Genomic DNA, 23,858 nt, shown 5'->3' on the forward strand with positions numbered 1-23,858 from the left:
CAATTTATGGGGATGATCCCTGGGCTGTGAATTGTTTGGGAGGATGCTGGTTGGATGGGTCAAAACCTTGTCAGAAACCATTCAAGCAATTTTACAGTGCAGATGATTGAGTCCTCCTGTGTGGAAACATGCCTGTTCCCAGGTTAATTCACTAATAAAGACATTTCCAAATAGATTTTAGCTGTCAGTATATTCTCTAAGAGTGGTTTATTGGACGGTGAAAGTGTGCACATGGGCAGTTAGTTAACTTGCTGGAAATCCATACTCCTGCTTGCCTTGCAGTAACTTTGTCGTGTGACACAGTTCTAGTATACAGCAATACACGATGAGCAATGGGCCTGAGATAGATGATTAACCTACTGCTCATGTCCAGTGATTTTCAGGGAAGGCAATGAAGAGGAATTGTAATATTCTCTGAGGCTCTTTTGAAGCAAAAAGAAGTCTGACGGGGCAACTACCTCAAGCTATAACATTTTTCATCATGACTATTTTCATACTACTGTTTTTCAAACAGATGATGAGGACTGGCACTGAAGAAGCTGGAGGAAGTTGACAATTCGAATGAATGGCAATCCTAAAAAATGCATTTGAGAATTGTGAAGAGAACATTTTTATGCAGGAACATCCATATCTCCTATCCTTTGGCAGGGCTTAGCATATGTTTTCCTTCCATGATGATACAAGTCCTGTTTCAAAGGAAGGTTCTTCCAGAAACTTTAACATTAAATTTATTTGAGTGTGAAGCTTGCAGAATATGAATTCTGACTGAAAAATCTTGCAGTTCTTGTATTTATCCTTAAAAGTGGTGCTGGATGAGAGCACTTTGTCACTACAGGTTATCTCAAACACATGACACAACTCTTACTGCTAGTAATTTATAGGTCTATACAAATTTGTAATCCACTTTGAAAATGTGTTTATCCCATTGAGAACTGAGTATACATGTCCTAGTGTTCCTGTGTCTTCATCTCTAATCCTTTACTTACCACCCACACTGCTTAGTGAAAGTTCAGGAGTGGCCCTGTTGTTAACCCAGATGTTCTCCACTACCTAAAGGTTTTCTTGATTTAATGCCAATGCCCCATTTAAATGCAAGATATAGCTGGCTTAACATACCTCACCATTACAGCACTATTACTGTATCCCATTTCTCCGGAGATCAGTCTCCTCACTGCCTGAAAATCAATATATAAAGTTACAAGCACAAATACAAAAATGGTGTTTGACAAAAGGCCATCAGAGTTCGCTTCTTGAACATCTCTGTAGTGAAAGTAAAGCCAACCTGCAAGAAAACAGACTACAAAGAGAGAAATAAGCTGAAGGAGGGTCGATTAAGATTAGATGTTAGAAAGAAACTCTTCCCTGTGAGGGTGGTGAGGCACTGGAACAGGTTGCCCAGAGAGGTTGTGGAGGCCCCATCCCTGGAAGTGTTTAAGACCAGGTTGGATGAGGCTTTGGGCAACGTGGTCTAGTGGAGGGTGTGCCTGCCCACAGCGGGGGGGTTTGGAACTAGATGATCTTTGAGGTCCCTTCCAACCCAAACCATTCTATGATTCTATGATTCTATAAATCCAGCAGTCCTCCAGCTGCATGGTCTTATTACAGGGACCTTCACAATATAACCTAATGCTGCACCAGGAAAGCCCAAATTCTGTAGGCAAATGCTGAAGGAAACCCCACAGCACTCTGGTACTTCAGGAGACAATTTACATCCTGGGGCTGAGGAGCAATATGTCAAAGAAGAGGTGATTCCCCCAAAAAGGCACAAATCCCTTCCTTCCACCTCAACTGCAGAGGCCAAAGGTGAAAATGTAGTGAAATGAAGAAGATACTTAATTCACAATCTCTTTTTTAAATTTACTAACTGGTTCTATTGATTTTTTTTCCTTCAACTGAAATTTTAAAAAGAAGAAATGATCTTGAAAGGAAAGGTCATGAGTGACACAAGAGAGAACAGAAGGGCACTCCAATGGGAAACTGGTGCTTGACCGTAAGTCCCAAGCCAAAAAGTCTTACATGATAAACAAAACACTTAGTAAAGCTAAACAAATAGTGTTTGTCCTTTACCTTCCCCAGAGCCCTGGCAGTGACTTTATCTCATTAAAGTACTGGATGTTCTTATCCAATATTTACAGTCCTGTTTTCAGGTTACTCTAACAATTGCTATAGTCCCAGACAAGTAGTCAATGAAAGATGCATATATTTTAATTTGTGCAGAGTATCAACTGGGATTCTTATGTTGTCACGAAGACACCTCAATCCCCAGGAACAACTAACAAAGCTTTTGAGAGATCTTGTCCTTCTCTTCGACATGCAACCTTTGCACCACACACAGGACACATTTTCTTGGCATGGTGCTTTGTATGTCTCCAGCTCAGACTCCTTAAGTAAAGAATATTGAAACTTTTGCAAAACATCCATTGCACAACTAGATATAACCTCCCAGCTAAAGATGGTTCCTTCTCCTTCAGGAGTCCCTGTTCAGAAAAATAAGGATATTTCAGAAACAATGCCAGCTCTACCCAGAAACAGATTTTTTAAAGCATGTTTGAAAGCAGTGGTTGTTTTCACCGTTCTTGCACATTTGCTGTTGTTATTGTTCTGCTTTGTCTTGACTCTTAGTACACAATTCAGCCAATCTAACCAGGTCATCTCGGTTTAGGCAAACAGGATCTTCTGCTTTCAAAGGTACCACCTCTTTCCATTACCTACATATATATATATGCTTTTGTATATATTTAGGGATATAACAGTCATTCCAAACGCCAACCCAATTAAGGTGCAAATTATGTGGACTGAATCTCACCCTGTGGTTTCTCTTGGCCTACAAGTTGTGGATAATATACAACTGTGGGTTACAGTCATCTAGGCTAACCTCTGCTCCTAGCTCAGCTCACAGAAGACTGGGAACTAAACAAAATCAGTGGACCCTCACTCACAGGTGGTTGGTATAATAGCAAGTTTAGTAGAATATAGATAAAATATCTGGGTTTAATTTTGTATTCCCATTAAAATATCGATCCTTATTGCATTACAGTCCATGAAGCTGGCTTATTCAATCATAATCACTCAGATTTCACATTATGAGCAAGCACCACCCAAAGCAAGACTGGCAGTAAAAAGTCTCATAGATGGCAGCTTCATCCACAGATAGAGATACATTTGTCCAAACTGTAACACAAATAATTTCCAGTAATTAATGTATTTGTAAAAATAACAATTTATCATGAACAATGCAAAAATACAGAGCAACATATTTATTAATTCTTTGTCCATCAATAAGAGCTCATTGTCCCCTCCTATTTTCATATGTTCCATTTTCTAATTTCTGCCTGCCATTTTCCGACCCACTCTTGCTCTAGGTAGATATCATATCCCATCTTCCACACCAAAGATAACAAAACTGAACAAGAATAGGGCCTTGACTATGTCTAAATTCTCTCCAAGAGAATGAAGTCAGACAATGCTTTCCATTATTACTTGAGTCTGACAGCCTAAATCTGGATGATCTCACGGTATGATGCAAGCTTTGGATTCCTCAGTTAAGCATTGTGTTCAGTCACAAGTGTTCTATGAGGTCTTGGGTCAGTCACTAAAGCCTTTGTCCAGATCAGATGGGTTTTGCAATCTGTAAACAAAGTCCCAACAGTGCCATGGACAGCTGGGCACCACACCACAAGGATGGGACTCCCCGGGGGCTTCTGTGTTATTTAGACACGGATGTTAGATGTCTCATTCTCACCAAACACACATAGTGGGATGCTACTTAGGTGTCAAATGGAGACAATGAACTGTAGCCAGATGCAGGGTTAGGGACCACTGTACACAAAGACACCTAAAACTTCTTTTTGATGAAATGAGGAATATTATAAGATCAACATGACCTGGCAGTGTGCACTTGCAGGCCAGAAAGCCAACTGTATCCTGGGCTGCATCAAAAGCAGCATGGCCAGCAGGTCAAGGGAGGGGATTCTCCCCCTCTAGTCCACTCTCCTGAGACCCCACCTGGAGTACTGCATCCAGCTCTGGGGTCCCCAGAACAAGAAGGACATGGAGCTGTTGGAGCAAGTCCAGAGGAGGCCATGAAGACAATCAGAAGGCTGGAGCACCTCTCCTATGAAGACAGCTGAGAGAGTTGGGGTTGTTCAGCCTGGAGAAGAAAAGGCTCCAGGGAGATCTAATTGCGGCCTTCCAGTACCTGAAGGGGCCTACAAGAAAGCTGGAGAGGGACTGTTTACAAGGGCATGGAGTGATAGGGCAAGGGGTAATGGGTTTAAGCTGAAGGAGGGTCGATTTAGATTAGATGTTAGAAAGAAATTCATTATTGTTACAGTGGTGAGGCACTGGAACAGGTTGCCCAGAGAAGCTGTGGATGCCCCACCCCTGGAAGTGTTCAAGGCCAGGTTGGATGAGGCTTTGGGCAACGTGGTCTAGTGGAGGGTGTCCCTGCCCATGGCAGGGGGGTTGGAACTAGATGGTCCTTAAGGTCCCTTCCAATCTAAACCATTCCGTGATTCTATGATTATTCCAGAGGAGGGCTGTGAAGGTGTGGTCTTCAAAATAAAGAGGCACTCCTCTGAAGACCATCTAAATTTCTCAGATTGGTTGTGCTTGTTGCAAATTCAGGTATCAGCTCATGAATATAATGTTGACCTCACATAACACATCCATTTTAGAATGCTTTATACACCCTGTGTTATGAGGAAAAATTAACAGTCTAAAAGGGCTTTCTAATTCCTCATCTAATGAGACTCTATACAGAAAAGCAGCTGGAGCTCCTGCTCATAACATCGTGCTATAATTACAAGATAAGCAAAAGAATTAGGCTTTCTAATCATAATAAATTACCAAGCAGAAAATGTAATAAAATCTAACAAGGTCTCTCTATATTGCATTGTGTTAATATGACTTTTTTTATATTAGCTTCTACTGCAAAATGCTACGTATGCAACTAATTAAGTGAAGAGCATTTTTCTCAGGTTAAGTAGAGCACCTATATTTCTGCAATTATTATACCTTTGGAAAGTCTGTCCTGATTCTGTTCCCGTTCAAAGATGAGAAGAGAAACCAAGCCAGCATTATAGCAAGTTTTGTGTGATCATTCTCAAGTGCATTTGGTAAATGGTTGAAATGGCCAGGTAAAAAAGCTCTAAATAAACAAACAATGCTTTGCAGAACCATAGTGCTTCTCATCCAAGGACTTTAGTGCATTTGATAAATATTAATTAACTCCCATACTGATGCTTTGAAGTAAGCAAGAGATATATTTAAGTATCACTTTGTTTGCTACTGAAATGCATTCCCCCCTTTCCACTCTTGAGCAGGATGCAGCAGCTGTTTAACAACACACATGAATATTAAATGAGAGTTTTAGAGAAGAAGTAAGGAATACTTAATCCAAAAGAAACCCCAGAGGGATTTACATGGGTAGAAAGCAATTACTTAAAGCAACGACCTCCAAACTCTGTGGGTGACTTTGTTCTCCTTCAGCCACCTCCGTTTTAAATTTAAATTTGCTGTGGTTCTTAATAATATTGGAGGATCTTGCAGGCAGTCTGTCAACTCTGAGCTGCAAAGAGAGGAACACTGGCACAAAATGTGGGCCAGAATGGGTAGAATCTCGTTTTTATTCTGACAAAATGAGCGCGGGGACTTAAGTGATCACAGCACAGTAAGACTTTGTCTTTTTACTGCTGAAAGAGGATATGAATATCCGGTTAGAGTTCAGAAGAACCAACATTTAAGCTTTCAAATAGTTATTCCTTCCTTCCACCCGAACACTGCCTAACTGATGAGACCTTATCTTCAACACATCCCACCCAGTATGGAGTACTGTACTCAGGAGCAATGGTCATCGGCTGGCTCAGGGTTTCTGCCTCATTTCTTTTGGTGGTTGCATCAAAGGTGGACAGGTTGTACGTGGCAGGGTATGTCTCCTGCCAATGCAGAGAATTCACCACGTGGAAGTCACAGCTTTGGGGAAAACTGTGGTTTGCACAATGTCATCTCAGCCTCGTGTTCTGCATTATAGGGAAACCTCTTTACAGTCTCACAGTGCATTATCTAATAATTATCTACAAGCTGTCTCAGCAGGAAGACTAAGTTCTTGCCGAGGCAGATGAAAACTATTAGAGAAGATTCAGATGCGCAACAGGACAAAATTCGCCAAGCAGCCATTCTTCAAAAACCGCAACAGAGACATTGCTGTCTGTGCAGCAGAAACCAAACAGAAAGAGCAGACAGCTTTCCTTCACCATGAAACATCATCACCAGTTGTTTCTTGCTGTGACAAAAAGAGGGGGCATTTAAACAAGATCAGAATTAGTTTGGTACTTAACTATCTACAAATTTCTTTACTATTTCATAGTCTCTGTTGGAATGGATGGAGGCTCATTCAGCTCATTCTGGGGGTCATCAATAAGCATATGGAGGAAAAGAAGGTTATCGGGAGAGGTCAACATGGATTCACCAAGGGGAAATCATGCCTGACCAATCTCATAGCCTTCTATGATGGCATGACTGGCTGAGTGGATGAGGGGAGAGCAGTAAATGTTGTCTATCTTGACTTTAGTAAGGCTTTTGACACCATCTCCCATAACATCCTCATAGGCAAGCTTAGGAAGCGTGGGTTAGATGAGTGGACAGTGAGGTGGTTTGAGAACTGGCTGAATGGCAGAGCCCAGAGGGTTGGGATAAGTGATGCAGAGTCCAGTTGGAGCCCTGTAGCTAGTGGTGTGCCCCAAGGGTCAGTACTGGGTCCAGTCTTGTTCAACATATTCATCAATGACCTGGACAAGGGGACAGAGTTTGCTGATGATACAAAACTGGGAGGAGTGGCCGACACACCAGAAGGCTGTGCTGCCATTCAGTGAGACCTGGACAGGCTGGAGAATTGGGCGGAGAGGAACCAAATGAAATTCAATAAGGGCAAGTGTAGGGTCCTGCACCCAGGGAGGAATAACCTCAGGCACCAGTACAGGTTAGGGGTTGACCTGCTGGGAAGCAGCGCTGCAGAGAAGGATCTGGGAGTCCAGGCAGGCCAATGGTGTCCTGGGGTGCATTAAGAAGAGCGTGGCCAGAAGGTCGAGGGAGGTTCTCCTCCCCCTCTACTCTGCCCTGGTCAGGCCACATCTGGAATACTGTGTCCAGATCTGGGCTCCCCAGTTCAGGAAAGACAGGGAACTACTGGAGAGAGTCCAGTGGAGGGTGATGAGGATGATGAGGGGACTGGAGCATCTCTCGTATGAGGAAAGGCTGAGAGAGCTGGGGCTGTTTAGCCTGGAGAAGAGAAGACTGAGAGGGGATCTCATCAATGCTTATAAATGTCTGAAGGGTGGGTGTCAAGAGGAAGGGGCCAGACTCTTTTCAGTGGTACCCAGCAACACGACAAGGGGCAACGGGCACAAACTGGAACACAGGAAGTTCCATCTGAACATGAGAAAAAACTTCTTCGCTGTGAGGGTGACCGAGCACTGGAACAGGCTGCCCAGAGAGGTTGTGGGGTCTCCTTCTCTGGAGAGATTCAAAACCCGCCTGGACACAATCCTGTGCAACCTGCTCTAGGTGATCCTGCTCTAGCAGGGGGGTTGGACTAGATGATCTTCAGAGGGCCCTTCCAACCCCTCCCGTTCTGTGATTCAGTCATTCTGTGAGGCATTTTTCCAAAGAAATCTCCAGCATTATCCCTGTAAATATGTCATTTATACACACTTTGTGTACTTCAGATACAATTTTTACAGAGTTTTCCTAAACTATATTTGATAAATTTAACCAGCTAGCCCATTCTGATAGACTATCCAGATTATTTGCTTAATTTTATGCCAAATCTATATCAGCGCTTCCAGTTTCAGGATTATATTAACAGCTTAACTTGTACTTAGTTATTAAACAGAAACAATTCTGGCAGGCAAACCAAACATTCATCTTAATTGAAAACATCACATCTTTTTTTTTTCCATCAAATTAATAAATGAGGTCACCAGATGGCCCTTTTAGGATCATCGAATTGGGCTTCTTAAGTCTTATGTTCCTTGTGTGCTTTACCACGAAGCTAAAAAACCTTAAAACTGCCAGCACATCACATGAATCATTTCCCAGCACTGGTACTCTCGCATGACCAAAATACCTCCAACAAAGCCTGAATTACACAAACACAGAATCCCTTCCTGAACCACGTCTCCTGTATTCACAGCATGTGACAGCAGAGCGGGGACCACACGTTAGGAGTGATGCGCCATGGAGCAGTGGTAGAGGGACTTCCCATTTCACATTCATTAATGAATCTGTTCCCCTAAAAAGAATTTATTTCTTAGAAACATCAAGTGTCTTTTACCGCACAATTGATTTTGCAGCCAGGTATTCAACCTGCCAGATGGGCACTATGGTAACATTAATCACCATTTTATATAGTTAAAACTCGACCTAGCAGAATATTAGCATCTTTCTCCTCTTCAGTGTTGAGGAACGGGAACAGACCTTCGCATGGCTGATTTGAGAGAGATCGTACCAGGCAGGACTTTGCTTGACCTGACAATAACTCTCTGTTGGGCCACTACTCCTGCATTTCTCCAGAGGGCTTCCCAAAAGAGAAAGCAAGTCTTACATGTTTTCCCAAATCCTTTAAGCTTCTGAGCACAAAACCATTCTACGTCCCCACTGTGCACTGAAGAGCTTTGTATTTATTTCATTTAGACATAGTGCACACAACTGTAGTCTGAGCACGTGCTAGGCGTTTGGATGAGGTTTGTTATTGGTGCATTTGCACCACCTAGTACCTTGGAGGCTGATCCATAGGTTGAGGGTGTACACACTACTGCATTACAGATCTTAAATGGGCTTACTCTTGTCTACGTTAACAAATCCTCCATGTCCAGCTTCCTGGACATATTTATCTTTACCTAAAACTAAGTAAATCTTAGTTCAATAAATTAGCACAAACAGATGTTGCTGAGAGATGTTGTGCTCCTGCTTGCCTTGGCATCATGGCTAGTTGGAACTTTTGGAGCAATTCCAAAAGATAGTCAGTGGCTGAAAGAGCATTAAGACATCTTGAATGGGAGTTCAAAACACTGGGAACTCACAAGTATTCATAGGATAAACTTCACGTAGTAAAATATAAAGCATACCTGCAGGACTCTTACAACCAAGTAGCAATGTTTTCTCCAATCTCACAAAAGCCCTAGTGATACTCAGAAGTCATTATACCCTTTTGCCAAGTAATCCATAACATTTTGAAACAGAAAACACCACACTTACTATGGACAAAATAAAATATTACCGACAGATACATATATTTGAAATCAATGTTACCACAAGATGTCACTCTAAACTTTATTTAGAGAAAGAGTTTGACTAACTTTAAAGGGATCAAAGTTACTTTTTTCCAAGTATATTTATTTCCTTCCAAATCATATTTAAAAAACTTAAAACATAAATTAATTACTTATAAGGAAAAAACAACTAAACGAATATGAGAAATACAGTCCACCACACCAAAGCTCATTGGTAAATCCCCAGAAGGCAGGCTGGGTATGAAATGATGAAGAGAAAAACAGAGCAGTCATTTGTTTTTAGACAGAGCTTAAAGAAAAGGAGAAAGAAAATGAAGTTACCATTTTATATTGCAGTTCAACACTGGCGGTTAAAAATGATTTAAGAAAAAGCAAGGCTTGGGAGAAAATATCCAGTACACAGTGCAACCCTGGCTCTATTCCCCTGTCTCACTGTAATTAGGTTGGATTTCTCCTGCTATCTAATTACTATCTGTTTTGAAAGATACTCCTCCACAATAATTCCACCTACTACCTGCAGGTATTTGGGTTCTGGGAAGACAGTGAATCTCCTAACAAATTCCCTGCTGAAAATGAGCACTCATACATATGAATATATATATCTGCAAAAATATGCAATTATATCGTGTGTGTGTGTGTGTATGTGCATGTGCATATATACATAATATTGTGAATATATGTAATTTTTAAATATATGTAATGCAAATATATATATGTGGTTTTATATACATATGTGTGTGTGTATATATATAACCAGAATTTTGGTGGGAGAAGGCAACAAGGGCACTCCTGAGCCACATCCCCACCTATCTGCCGTGGAGGCAGAGGACCAGCACAGGGCATGCAGCAAGGCAGCGGCAGAGCCAGGATCTGGAAGCGAGTCCTCCGAGCAAAGCCGCTCCAACACCATCTGCTCTGACATTTCCATTATCAGCGGCACATCAAAACCAGTGATGATCCCAGTCCTAGTACCTCCAAGAAACATGCCTTCAAAACACTTCTGCAGAACGAAACCATCTAATTCATCTAAACCATCTAAATATTGGTACACTGGGATAAAAATGAGATCTAAGAGATAGGAAATAGGACCTTTAGTTGTGTCAGCATCTCCATTAGCTCAAGCAGTGAAGGCTGGTGTGGAGAGTCCAACGGTTTTGACCTCCCTTTAAAACATCACACAATGGAATTCATGATGAAAAACGCTGATTACTATCCTTGAAGTCTAGCAAATCACCATGTAAAATTAACTTGAAAAAACTGATAAGGTTGTAAAGGAAACTCCCCAAAGTTAGAAAATGTCACAATTTAAGTATATAGTCACACACCATTTTTCTCTCTGCCCTGGCACTTTATTCAGTACACCGACTGGGCCTGCTCTGGGGAAGCTGTCTGCCCAGGCTTTGCACCATTTATCTCAGGAGCTGAAAGGCTGAGAGCGACGAGAAGATTTCTTGAAGGTCCTTTAGCTTAAGAGCATTAAATGCCACCTCAGGAATTAGATCCTACTTCTGACTCCTACAGAGAGTCTCAGTGATGGTTGGGAAGTCACATACACTGTATTTTTCCAAAATGATCGCCCGTCAGATGATCCTCGTGTTGTAAGCGCGCAAACTGAGACATTGGGATGGTCTTGCTGGAGTAGTGATACTCCCTGTTGCAGCTGGAGCTTTGGTCAGATACACGAAGCGCTGTATAAATTTGTGTATGGTGATGTATCAGGTCACAAGTGTCTCCAATGAGGCCTCTAAAATAAGTAGATATTTTTACCTCTGTTTCTCAGGGCTTCTGTACCACCTCTGTAGCGCAGAACTACAATCACCTCATCACACAGAAAATAACGATGGGAAAGCAATGGATTAAATACTTGCTCATGAACTGAGTCCTGCGACTTCTGCACACTGAATGAAGCAGGATTTTTAAAGGAAAGCAGTTTGAGGTCAAACAAATAAGAAATATCACACTGTATGTATGTACAGGAATTGAACTCAGTATACCTTCGTTATAGCACTGCCCTACCTCTGACCACAGACCTAATTCTCTTCTTTTCATATTGTTTTGAAATACCACATCATTTCTGTGTAACATAACACAATGATAATTACTTTAAAAGCTATTTTCTATTTCTAATGCCTGGGATTTTATGCAATCGTGCCTTAACCAACTGCATCAGCAGAAATTCAAAACCACACAACCATGATGACAAAATGGAGACAGGAAAGAACGAAAAAAGACATAAATTCAGTCGTCTTTGAAAAGAGCTCATAATTATCTCAGTGGCGGATCAGGGTGACAGAGCCCAAACGCAGTCGCAGAAAACGGAGCACATGACAGAAGAAACACACAATGGGAATGAACAACACAGTCTGCAGAATTTCTTGTCAAGACATACTTTAATACCCAACAGAGCTCCAAAGTACAGAATCGCACCTGAGCAAACTACAGTAGAAGTCTGAGATAAATACGATATCCATCGTTACCTGTTACTCTCTATATATTAATTTATATAAGTATTATATATATGTGTATATATACACAAATATATACATATATGTATATGTAGGATTAACTAGTATACTTTCACGCATCTTACTATTCAGTGCTCAATCCCAATTGCACTTAAATCACTTAAATCAGTGTTTTTCACTGACTCCCATGATGCTGGAAGCACAGGGTTAAGAAAAAGAGTCCTGAGATTCCAGAAGAGCCACAGGGGTGGCACCAGGCAACAGACTTGGATCATTTATAACAGCTTTGAAAACTGTAAGGTATAACACTCTTCTGTGATTCCAAAATTATCATGTAGTTTCCTAAAAAGTTATATTCACTATACAAAAATCACATCACAGTCTAGCCTATAATGACTCTGCAGACCAAAACATTAGAGAGGGAGAACAGCTCTGCTGTTTTTGAGACAAAAATAAACATTGGGATTACTGATGGAACAGCTTGCTCCAGATTATTTTCTTCCATTGTATTAGTAGATGTACAAACTACATTAGCAAGATACAAATCCAGTCTTTCTTTAACACCCAAAACCATCATCTATCTCATTGTTCTTTTATATTTCCTCAGCTTAAAAAAAGAATACATTATTCAAAATAAAACCAGATTATCTAAATGCATCTCTTAACAATTTGTCTCTAGTTCTCATCACAAACCAATAATAAAGGGCTATCCCTATTTAATGCAAAGAGACAGAAAAGCTTCACACTGGGACAGCAGCCACACAGCAACAGCTGCTGCAACTGCCTTTTATTAATTCTAATTATACATGGAATCCATATGGCCAAGACACACTTAAAAAAAAAACCAAACCAAACCAACAAACACTACTGGAACAAAAAATGGCTTTTATTCCTTGCTGGATATTGAAAACTAACAAGCTCAACAATTATCACATTGCTCATATTAAAAACTCATCTTAAAAATGGTTTCTTTCCAATGCAGAGCTTTTGCATTTCAAATGAGAAAAGTCCACAAAGCTTCTGAATTTCTGGTCTGAGATGTAAATGCTATCGTTCATCGGTTAAAGGGCAGCAAAACACAGGCAGAGGGTTGCATTAGGATTACAAGTGATTATGTATTACCTAGGTTGTATCAGCGCTGTAATCGGTTTCTTCTTGTACACAGATAGGCTGAGAATCCAAATACAGACCTGGGCTGGGCTTCTGAATTTTTCAGAGTCCATAAGCATTCATATCAAGTGCGTTTGTGCAATTCTTTAAGGAAAAGATCAATAGCAACGATGAGATCGCAATCAAAATTACCAAAAATGTAAGAAGTATCAGAGCTTTGCTTTTGGGTTGAGGTCTTTTCTGGTAAATCACAAGCTTTTAATATTTAAATTCTTTAAACAAAAGCTGATTTGGGGCACCCACACAAGATTCCCACATCTTTGTACACGCAACTTCTCTCAAGGTGGAAAATAACCAAATTACTTCAATATTAAGAAGTTGTGTGGGAGGGCTACTCACATCTCCAGCAAGAACAGGGAGTGCCATGCCCTGGCTCTATTTGCTCCTCATCCCTAACCGGTAAGGCATCACCGTAACATCCAATAACTCCCAAAGACAAAAGCAATTCTGAGATTTTTGGAGATACAGAAATATTTCAGGTCCTCCATCACAGACACAACTAAGAAAGACTGGGTAACATTTCAGACTGCGGTGAAACTCCCCTCTCTGGATATCTTCAGCCCGATTTCTCTATAGTAACACGATGTCTGTCTGCCTTTTTCCTGCATGTGCATCCATCTGCCAACTCTCACCGGCTAACTTTGAACCCTCTGCCCAGTGTCAGTGCAACTTCACGGAAGTGAAAAGCCTAACCTCCTCCAAAGGATCTGCAAATACCGTGGGGTGAGGAGAATTAGAAGAGCTGGAGAGAAATGAAGATACTGCAGGGTAAATTTCACTGCCATGAAAGCAAAAAATAGCGGCGGGCCAAAACTCACAGGAAACCAGTCACACTAGATCTGCCGTTTTTTGGAACAAATGGTTCACTCTGTGCAACCAGACTTTCGCTGGAAACTGGTGAGGGTTAGTTCCTCGAGCTGGCTGCAGGCCAGCCCCCAGTTCATGAAAAAAAAAAAAAAACCCACACGGCTTCAAACCATCCTGAAGATCTAGCACTGCTACCTCTAGCTCTTTAGAGAGAAAGCAGAAATTTGCTTACTAAGAGAATTGGACTTCAAGAATAAAAGCAGCTGCAGCTGTCTTCAGGCAAAACAAAAGCTGCCCTTGAATTTAAATTTCAGTTCTGCTGTAATTTATGCCGCAACAAAGATAGATGCCAGTTTGGGAAAGTAGGACTCTGTGCAGAGTAATAACAGGCTTCCCCATTGTCAGAGATGTCATTTGAGCGTTTCTCAAATGTGACAGAGCACTGAAGAGTTTTTGCACATTTCTTTTGCTCCTCGACGTTTGTAATAGTCAGGGAGGGTTTCAATATTTTTAGATATGACTACAGAAGAATCTTTATTTCTCAGTCAGGGAAGGTCTGAATATAAATCTCTGGAAGAATCTCTCCAACACATGATTGAGTGGAGTCAATGGGAGTTTTTTCCATTGACTTGGTGAATGCTGGACTCGGGCCCTCGGCGAGAGGATTGCCTAACGTCCCTGGGCTGGACGCAGGCTTGGCTGCACGGCATTAACTCCCGAGGAATTCCGTGTCGTTACAGGAGGTGAAATAGCCTGACATGACCAGAAACCAGCTCACTGAGATTAAGTCTAGAGAACAATGACATACGAGATCAGGGACCTTACATTCAGGAGCACTGTAAGTAGCTAAGCGTGCCAAACGCATAAGCAGGCTAAAAACATCTACCGCAAGCAAGCTTGGCGAGTATGAATAGACAACACCCGGTTGTGCTTTCCTACGAAAAGTTTCCCAGTAGAGCAATTCATTTCATACCCTTCTGGTCCCTGAAACACTAACACAGCACTAAGTGCTGAAACATGCTGCTGCTTGTGGATTGAGAAAGGTTGGTACTACCGAGGGCCACCATCCCTTTGCAAAGGTGACTGTCAGTCAAGTTCCCTATTTTGATATCATCAACTCTAACAGATTTACCAGGAGCCTTGTGAAATTTGGCATTGCCTTATTTTCTGTGGTGCCACAAATGTCAAATCTCATGGTCGCACAAGGGGAGAACTACAAAAGGGGTGGTTGTGGAGAAAAGCCTGAAAATCACTGCAGTGTTTCTTAAAGACAGAACATAGAAGCAGAAAATAACAATCCACGCTATTTTGTAGATGATTTCTATGCCTCTTATGCAACTCTCATAAGCTTTTTAATTCTGAAGGCCAGCACTACCATGTATGACTAACACTGGATTTTTGAGGTGTTGCATGATCCTGACTTTTCCTCCGACATCCATAATCGTTCCTCAAACCTGCTTTGGTGCAGGGTCCCTCTCCAGCCCAGGACTGTGTTGCAGGTCTCCTGCTTTCCTTGCTGTTTACCCTGCTGTTCACACATCTGTTCCCCAGTCCTGACCCTTCCCTCTAGTCTCAGATTTCCTTCTGTCACTATTTCAAGGGTTTCTCCTCAAACACAACATGCCTAACAAGTTCCTTGTCTTTCCAATAACTGCCTCTACGTTCTTCTTCTCGTCATATTGTCAACAGCATAATTATTCTTCTCAGTATTAAAGCCTACAAATGGAGGGACTTTTCTATCATTATTCTTAGTTGACATTCATGACTACGTCTATCAAAATCTTTCCCATTTTGCATTCTTAGTGTTTTCCTTTTGTGACAGGGGCATGTTTCAACATCCCATCATTACTCCCATGGTAAGTTCCTCTCCAGTTTCTTTCATATCTAAACTATCCTGAAATTTAACCATTGCCCTAAGTGCGAGGGGAGTTTCAGTCCCAGCTCACAGCTTTGTAGGCACCAAAATCATTCAAACTAAGACAAATCCATAGGAAAACAAGATCGTGACTTGCTTCACACTTACTATACTAAATGTTTGCATTTGTCAATGGCTTTGCAATTTTTAATAGATATATGCATCCTAAAATAATTAAAGCAAAGGGGGACTTGCTTTGGGTCTCTTAAATGTCTATATTTTATGTCCTCCTTATATACCCTATCTGATCCTCCAGTAACACGGAGGATCGCAAGATATAACTAGATTCCTGGAAGTCTGGATACTAATTTGACACTATTGAGTTATATTGCCACTTAATTTATACAAACTTTTAACAGAAAAATAATATGTGATCGCAGAAGAATAATCTGACTTCCTTTTTGGCTTAGTTTAAAAGACATTATTGCTTTTTTAAAATGGATTGTTGTAACAAGGCTTGTTTAAAAGTGAGCTGAATGAGGTAAAGAGTCTAAAAAACCTCTCTTACTAAAAAGACAAAATTATATCCTACATCTCTAAATATCGGCTGTGTCACAGATGACCATAAAATTCTGTAATCCTTACAGTAATGTTTCCTACAACAAATTTTAACGTAGGCAGTTTTATAACATCCACATTATTTTGCAGAAATGGTACAAAACCATTAAAAAAAAAAGGGTAATAGAGATTTTAGTTGAAAATATGTCATTTTTAAATTCAGGCAAAGTTACACAAGCACGAGAAAAAAACATAAGACATAGTTTCAAAGTCCTCAGGAAATACGTCATCCACTACAGATTGTTTATCCGAATTTTAGAAAAACCTACTGAGATTAGTTTTTGCCTAATACTGCATAAGATGATTACAGCTATTTGTGGCACTTTAAATCCTACGAGAAACAAAATGATGTTTTATAGAGATGTATCTACAAAAAAACCCTAACCCTGACATAAACCTCTTTCATCCATTCTCATTCTGCAGAACAGCCTTTTAAGCTGTAAAATCATGCACTTTTCTTAATGAAATGAAGGCTAGACAAATACATAGCAGAGGTTTTTAAAAATAAACTATGCTAAACTATGTATTGCATTATAAAAACTGATTAAGTTTCATAAAAAGCAGAACTGCAAAAAAAAGTGTTCAGTAGTTTTGACATGCCTATATGACTATCACTACTCTTTTTTGTGGTTTTCCTTTTTCGTCTCTCCACAATGCCTCCAAGATGCCCCATTATGAGACAATCCAGCAAACAAGGCATTTGGATTTCTGCAGGTTTCATTTCCTCTTCCTCGCAGGGTTTTTAAAAAATAAATGTTCACATGAGAACATCACCTGCTACAATTTGAGAGGACCCTGTGATTTTAATATCATCTAGCTATGGATGACCGTACAGAAAGCAAAAATCCTTATGAGCTCATGGTAACAACAGTACCACAATTCCTCACCATGCATAGAACGATTGGTACAATTGTTTTTTGGTGAAAATAATTTGGAATTAAGAGTAACGTCAATATCTAAATATGAGTTCTTCCCCTTGCACACTCTTTCTGAAGAGTTTCTCCTCATGCCTTCCTCTTAGGGCTGGATTTTGAAAGCATTGTGTTTGGGCCACTGGAGTGTAAATGGGACTCCAGAGACAGCAGCTCCGCATGCGGCTTTGAAAATGTGTCTCCTAGCAGCTAACTCAGCTGTAACTGAACACAGCAACTCTAGCAAGAAGTCCAGCAACAAGAACAGCCCGAAGGGAGAAGGAGATGCTTTTGAACCCAAATTAAAATGTAAAAGGACAATCCTTCAATAATCCTTCTGTAAATCACTTACAGATCTTTCACTTCCATATTTCATAGAATCATAGAATCATAGAATGGTTAGGGTTGGAAGGGACCTCAAAGCCCATCCAGTTCCAACCCCCCTGCCATGGGCAGGGACACCCTCCACTAGCCCAGGTTGCCCAAAGCCCCATCCAACCTGGTCTTAAACACTTCCAGGGATGGGGCATCCACAGCTTCTCTGGGCAACCTGTTCCAGTGCCTCACCACCCTCACAGGGAAGAATTTCTTTCTAACATCTAATCTAAATCGACCCTCCTTCAGCTTGAACCCATTCCCCCTTGTCCTGTCACTACACTCCCTGATAAACAGTCCCTCTCCAGCTTTCCTGTAGGCCCTTCAGGTACTGGAAGGCTGCTGTAAGGTCTCCCTGGAGCCTTCTCTTCTCCAGGCTGAACAACCCCAACTCTGTCAGCCTGTCCTCATAGGAGAGTCATAGTATTTGTAGTCAGTTTTTGCATATGTAGAATATATTTATGAAAAATATTGAATCCACATTTTTCTGAAGCTACTCCCCCATTCAGAAGTCAACAGGTAACACTTTTTGAAACACATTGAAGATAAAAACAATCATGTGCATGTTGAGAGCCCAAGTTCAAACATGGCTGGTTGAAGCACAATCACACAAGCATAAATTTAAGAACAAAAGGAACTAAACAACACTTAAATGCTCAGATTTGGCAAGTGCTTCTAACTATATTCTTCTTCATTGGGTCAAGTTATACTCAATTTAAAGACATCCTACAAATTATTAAAGCATTTTGGAAGTTAATGAGAATTGAACACACATTTAAAGAACAGGTAAGAATTTATCTGTAAAGGAATCAAATTCTACTGAAGCTGTAGGACCTAGATTAAGGATTCTTTACAAAAATCACATTTTTCATTAGTAGTTACAGCCTAAATATTCAAAAGGTCAATCAATTCTGGATAAAACCAATGTTTGACAGCTGTAAATGAGATCAAGTTTTGAAAAGCTATGAACACTCGGACTCTGAAAATTAAGTCTAATTAAGATTAGGCACTCAAAAACGGACACTTTAGACATTTTGTAAATATAAAAGACAAAGGAACATTAGCAGTACAGAACTTAAAAAGAGACCAGAATCTCTGCCTTAAGTATTTCTTTGTGTGGTGGTCTGATTTATAGGTGAATGGAAGAAACTATGACAGGAAGCTAAAACAGATGTCATGGAAGTGGGTTTTTTTGAAATACCAATTATGCAAGAAGCTCATTATCGGTTGTGTAATAACATCATCTACCACACTTCAAATACTGATGAGAAGTCACTGTTTTGTATTATTCCAGAATCTAGACCAACCAAATAGCAACCCAAATGTAAGAATGCGAGACTTTGAACACGTCTTGCAATTCCCAAATCTCTTTTAGAAAAAGAAGCATTTAAGAACAAGGAAAAAGACATCCAAAGGCCTACAAAATGAAATGCTATCTAACTTCTGTAACACCACTCTCCTCAATCTGTTATTGTGGCAATCAAAAGATTTCATTTATTCTTTGGATTCAACCTTATATGTAATACATCAACAAATAATTGCAGTGTAGCCGTGCACAAAGCACACGTGTTGCTAGAACACTTTGAAGGATTATTTCAAAGTACTACAGAAGGAAATGTACAGCTAATGTCCCTTCTGTGACTTGTGTATTTCTTCAGCACATACTTCTATATCCACAGTTTTCTTCATAAAAATAACATTGAAACATCCCATCTTTTTTTCATTCTTTAGTTCAAAACTATTTATAACTATTTGGTAAGTATCATTCAATTATAACTCTTTCCTTTTTTAAAGAATACAGAGCAATTAAAACTTCTGTAGGGTTTATAAAATAAAGCTAATCACTTTAAAGAAGCTGAAAGATATTACAAGTAAAATAGCATTGGCATTAATTATTTCCATTTGCAGGAAATGTTAGAGACTGGTAACACGCATTTTTCATAAATGCTACAGAAATTGCTGAAACTCTTCCCGGACCTCAGTTGTCTTCACAGTAATAGTGCAGTGTTGATGTGCTTCTACTTTTATGATATATAATCACAATTTTTCCCTAACTGCTACTGATTGTAACTCTGCAATGAGCACCGTTGGTACTCTGGCTTCAAACGACCATAACTTGAAGGTACGTATGCTTCCACAAACATCATTTGTGTTAAGAAACGTGCCCTTCAGACTAGTTCTGCACAAAATGTACAGATGTTTGTAAAGGAATAAAACACCGAGGGGCCAATGCAGTGTGAGCAAGAGGGCAGAAGGAGGTAGAGCAAGGGTGATGTACAGTTTCTGTCACCACTTCCCATGACTGGCAGCGCAGGCACAGCTCAACAGACAGCAGAGATGATACAGCACACACATACATTCATGACCTTGAAAACATTATATATAATAACTTATGGAGGTTATTTTATATAAAGCTCCAAAACACCAAGTGCTCGATTTTTGACAAATACCATCATTTACAAGGTGAAACGAGGACCTTCAAGTAAATGGAAGAAAGACTGAGTGATCCGCCAGCACATCTATTTCAACACTGCGACATCGCATGAATGGGAACATTCTGCCAAAGTTTTACTGTGTCCTTGAGCATTTTTCTTGACTCATTTCTGAGTTTCTTTGGCTGACACTTCTCACAAAAACATAATGCAAAAGACACAAAGATTTTAGATGCTACTTGGTGCCAGGGAAATCAATGAAATTTTGGCCATTTACCTGTGTGGAGATGCCTTCATCTTTAACTTTGCATAAGCAGTTACATCCTACTCTGGTTCAGTAACTTCCATTAAACAAAGGAAAGCAGCAAGGTTTAGGGATAACCATTAAATGCTCTATCTTGCATGAGTTTTTGGTTACTCTTTCTTTCACTATAAATAAGAAAATACCTTTGAAATATCAGGACAATGAGTTTCCCCACAGAGAACCTGGAAGGATCATCTCAACGTGCTGTTCCATTGTAAACACAAATTAAACAGTGACTAATAAGAAAGTTACTAGGTCTGACCTAGCTCTGGCCTTCAAGAACATACATCTAGTATTAAATATTAGTACCTACCTAGAAGTGCCTGAAACAAGCTGCTCTTAAAGATGCCCATCACCTTTCTGATGGCTTTTTTCAGCTGTTGCTCTTCTGGCTTCCTTAGTTTTTTGCAATATTCTTCCAGCAGCACTAAAGCTCGGTCAGTATCTAAAAACAAACAAGTTCAAAAAAAGTCTTTTATTGACTCTGGAAAGTATTTAAATGCTCAAAAATTAACTTCACATTTCTAAAGGCATTGTTCACACATGTAAGGAACATTTACAACAAAAGCTGTTGCATTCTGGTGTTAGCTGTACGTCTTGAGCAACACAGGCAAAACGCAGAGATTAACCCAACACCAAAACCAGGAAGATTATTGCATGTCTGAGATCTCTCTGCAAAGGGAAAATGATCTTTTGAATGGCATCTACAACAAGTATTCAACTTTCATTTATCCAAAACCAGCTGGAAGCTATGGGGTTTGGACCAAATTACAATTTGCAGAAGGTACAAAATTATAGATGATAACCATTAGGGATACCCATGCAAGAAAACTGGCCTTAAAACATATTCAGAGAAGACCTGAAAGTGTTTGCTTTGCATCTGCAGCACTCAGTTCTCTGTTCTCTGAATAGCAAATGTGCATCTGAAAGGCAGGTGTCCAAGAGAGTGGTTGGGTTTTTTTTCTGTTCCCTCACCACATAAAATTGCTATTTACCTCTTTGGTAAAAATGAGACTTTGATAGCAGATTTTCATTCATGTGTTGGCTCAAATGTAGCAATCCAGCCTTTCTGTAAAAGTCCAGAGAAACAGAGCTCTGTTTCTCCTGCTGCTATTATCTTTGTGTAGTCATTTGCCAAGAGCATGAGTGACATATAAAATTGTATGAAATCCAAACATCACCATCTTACACATAAGAAAATAGAGGAAAATGGAGAATCAGACTTCACCTTTCCTTCTCTCCATCCTAACTAGCTCACAGAAATGTCCACACACAAAGGTATGTGACACTGAGATATCTGCACACACTTTTCTAATTATATTGCCACCAAGTTTGCAATAAGATTACCAAATAGTAAAATAAATACAAATTAATAGTAATAGTAAAACCAGTGCCTCAATCCAAATCTCTTACAGTAGAGTTCAATGCAAGCTTCATTATCAGGAGAGGTTCAGACCCTAGTTAGCTTAAACTCAATAAAGGCAAAACAGACTGCTTTTATCATTCTTTTTTCTAAATAAGTGGAAGCAAACATTTTTTTCACTAAATAAAAATTTGTCATCTTTGTTCACCCAAGGATCTTAAACATGATCCCTGTAGTGTGGGTCTTGTGGTGTGACAATTAAATTAGTTCATAGTCGGGGCAGAGACACGACTTGTATTCTGTAAGTTGATAACATTCTCCAATTAAAAAGGAAAATATTTAATCAATTATTAATGTTTAAGAAGATGCAATTCCTTTTCTGTCTCATCATAGAAATTCTGGTTGGTCACAAGCATTTTATCAGAGAAATGAAAAACATCATGAATAAAAAGGAATGGGAATTAAATGTGTATATAAATATATACACACACATATATAAAAATATATGGATATATCACATATATATGAAGATTAGGGAGCATTTTATTGCAGTGTATACATTTATAAAATGAAGGAGCTCAAAGTTCTCTGCTGCAATCCCACCTTGAGGAGGTCTCCAAGAGGAACCCCTTCTTTCTATGAAAGCTGATAAGGGTTAGGCTATTGCCTTGTTTTCACCTAAAGCACTTAAAAGTGCTTTTAAAAGTGCACTTAGGACCCACTTATAACCTAAAGAGAGACATCAGCTCTTTTAAGGGCCAGGTCACAACACCTGGGCTGGGATCCCACCACGGATCACCCAAATCAAAAGCGCGGTCTCGAAATAAGGTTCTGGGTCCAAGTTGGATACGGCTAGGATATTCCCAACAAATCGTTGGGAATAAAGAACTAATTCTACATGTGAGCTCACCTTCTTCTGCCTTGAAAACCCCAATCACATCATACCTTTCGCTGACCTCATGACTGTGTCTAACCCACCTGTGAAGCCTATGCGTTCGTTTATATACTGAGAGGTCTGGTGCTGACCTCAATAAAAAAATTAGTTAATACCTTAAAGCATGGGTTGGCATCAGGCATTCACCTTCCCCCGAGTACAGACACGTATATGCAATGAACACATGATTATTTATATGAAAGTGAAGCAGCAGAGAGTGGTGGGAAACCACTGCAAAGTATCCAGTACTGAGGACACTTTTCAGAAGTGGACTATCTGAGAGATCAGGAAAATGGGATTTGAACGCCTGTTCCACACCAGAGAGACACCCCACCATTCCCTCTTTCTAAGCCACTTGGTGAAGCGTGTTGACATCCCCTCCTTCATTAATCATTCCTTCCCTAAAGTGTATGGTTCTTACTTTAAAACCCAGCTACAAAAGAGTAGCATCCTTCAGGGGTATGAGCAGAGTTTTTATTTTCACTTAAATTATTATTTTTCAGTTGATCAAGATGAAAAAAGATGGGGCTTTGAGCAACCTGCTCTAGTGGAGGGTGTCCCTGCCCATAGCAGGGGGGTTGGAACTAGATGGGCTTTAAGGTCCCTTCCAACCCAACCATTCTATGATTCTATGATTAATCCTACTTTTGGTTAACCCCAAAACAGTCCTAAACCCTACAAACTGAAAAACAAGCAACAGAGCACAGTTCTGGTGTTAAATCTAAATCCTGGCTAAATCCCAGATCAAGTAATTATTCTCCTGCCTAATTTCCCTCTCCAGCTTTAATAGGATACATTAATTTTTACTCCCTCCCTAAGCTCCTGCATGGAGTTGCAGCTTTTCCCCACACAATCCCACTCGGTAGCAGCGTATCTCGTTTTCCAAATAACCTGTGATGGGTTGCATCTGCTGGGAGATCCAGCCAGCCCCAAGCTGCCCTGGTCTTGCTGAAAGCCACCACTGATGTTCTGGTATCAGCTGGAAACATAATTTGACCAAGAGTATTTTAGCGTGGTGGGGAGGGGGGTTGTGTAACCACTGCTCCTGGAGCACTCCCGAAAAGCTGAGGGGCTTACAGAGACTATTCGAATCTCCAGGCATTTTGGCACTAGATTAGGCTTTCAAGAAAGCAACTTTCAGCCTTTTTGATGAACCTTACTGGTTATAAATTACTTGGGACTAATCTTCATATGGATTTGAACAGTATTTATCATGATGGGGCATAATCCTGTTCAGCACTGCCACACAACATTCATACCCCTACACAGCAATCAAACAGATATATGAACTAAAACAATAATATGGCATGTCTGAAGAATACTAAGTACTCTCT

The 23,858-nt window shown here is 40.2% G+C and overlaps 1 protein-coding gene across 5 annotated transcripts in view; it reads right to left on the bottom strand.

Moving 5' to 3' along the window:
- DLG2 (discs large MAGUK scaffold protein 2) overlaps positions 1-23,858 on the bottom strand; it is a 1,065,252-nt gene that overhangs the window by 1,026,038 nt on the left and 15,356 nt on the right. For all 5 annotated transcript variants that reach the window (XM_054813806.1, XM_054813780.1, XM_054813784.1 and 2 more), the window contains one exon: positions 20,541-20,672. In XM_054813806.1, the coding sequence (XP_054669781.1) occupies positions 20,541-20,672 (132 nt within the window). The remainder of the gene's footprint in view (positions 1-20,540; positions 20,673-23,858) is intronic.

Source organism: Grus americana, chromosome 1, assembly GCF_028858705.1.
Source record: "Grus americana isolate bGruAme1 chromosome 1, bGruAme1.mat, whole genome shotgun sequence".
NCBI lineage: Eukaryota > Metazoa > Chordata > Aves > Gruiformes > Gruidae > Grus > Grus americana.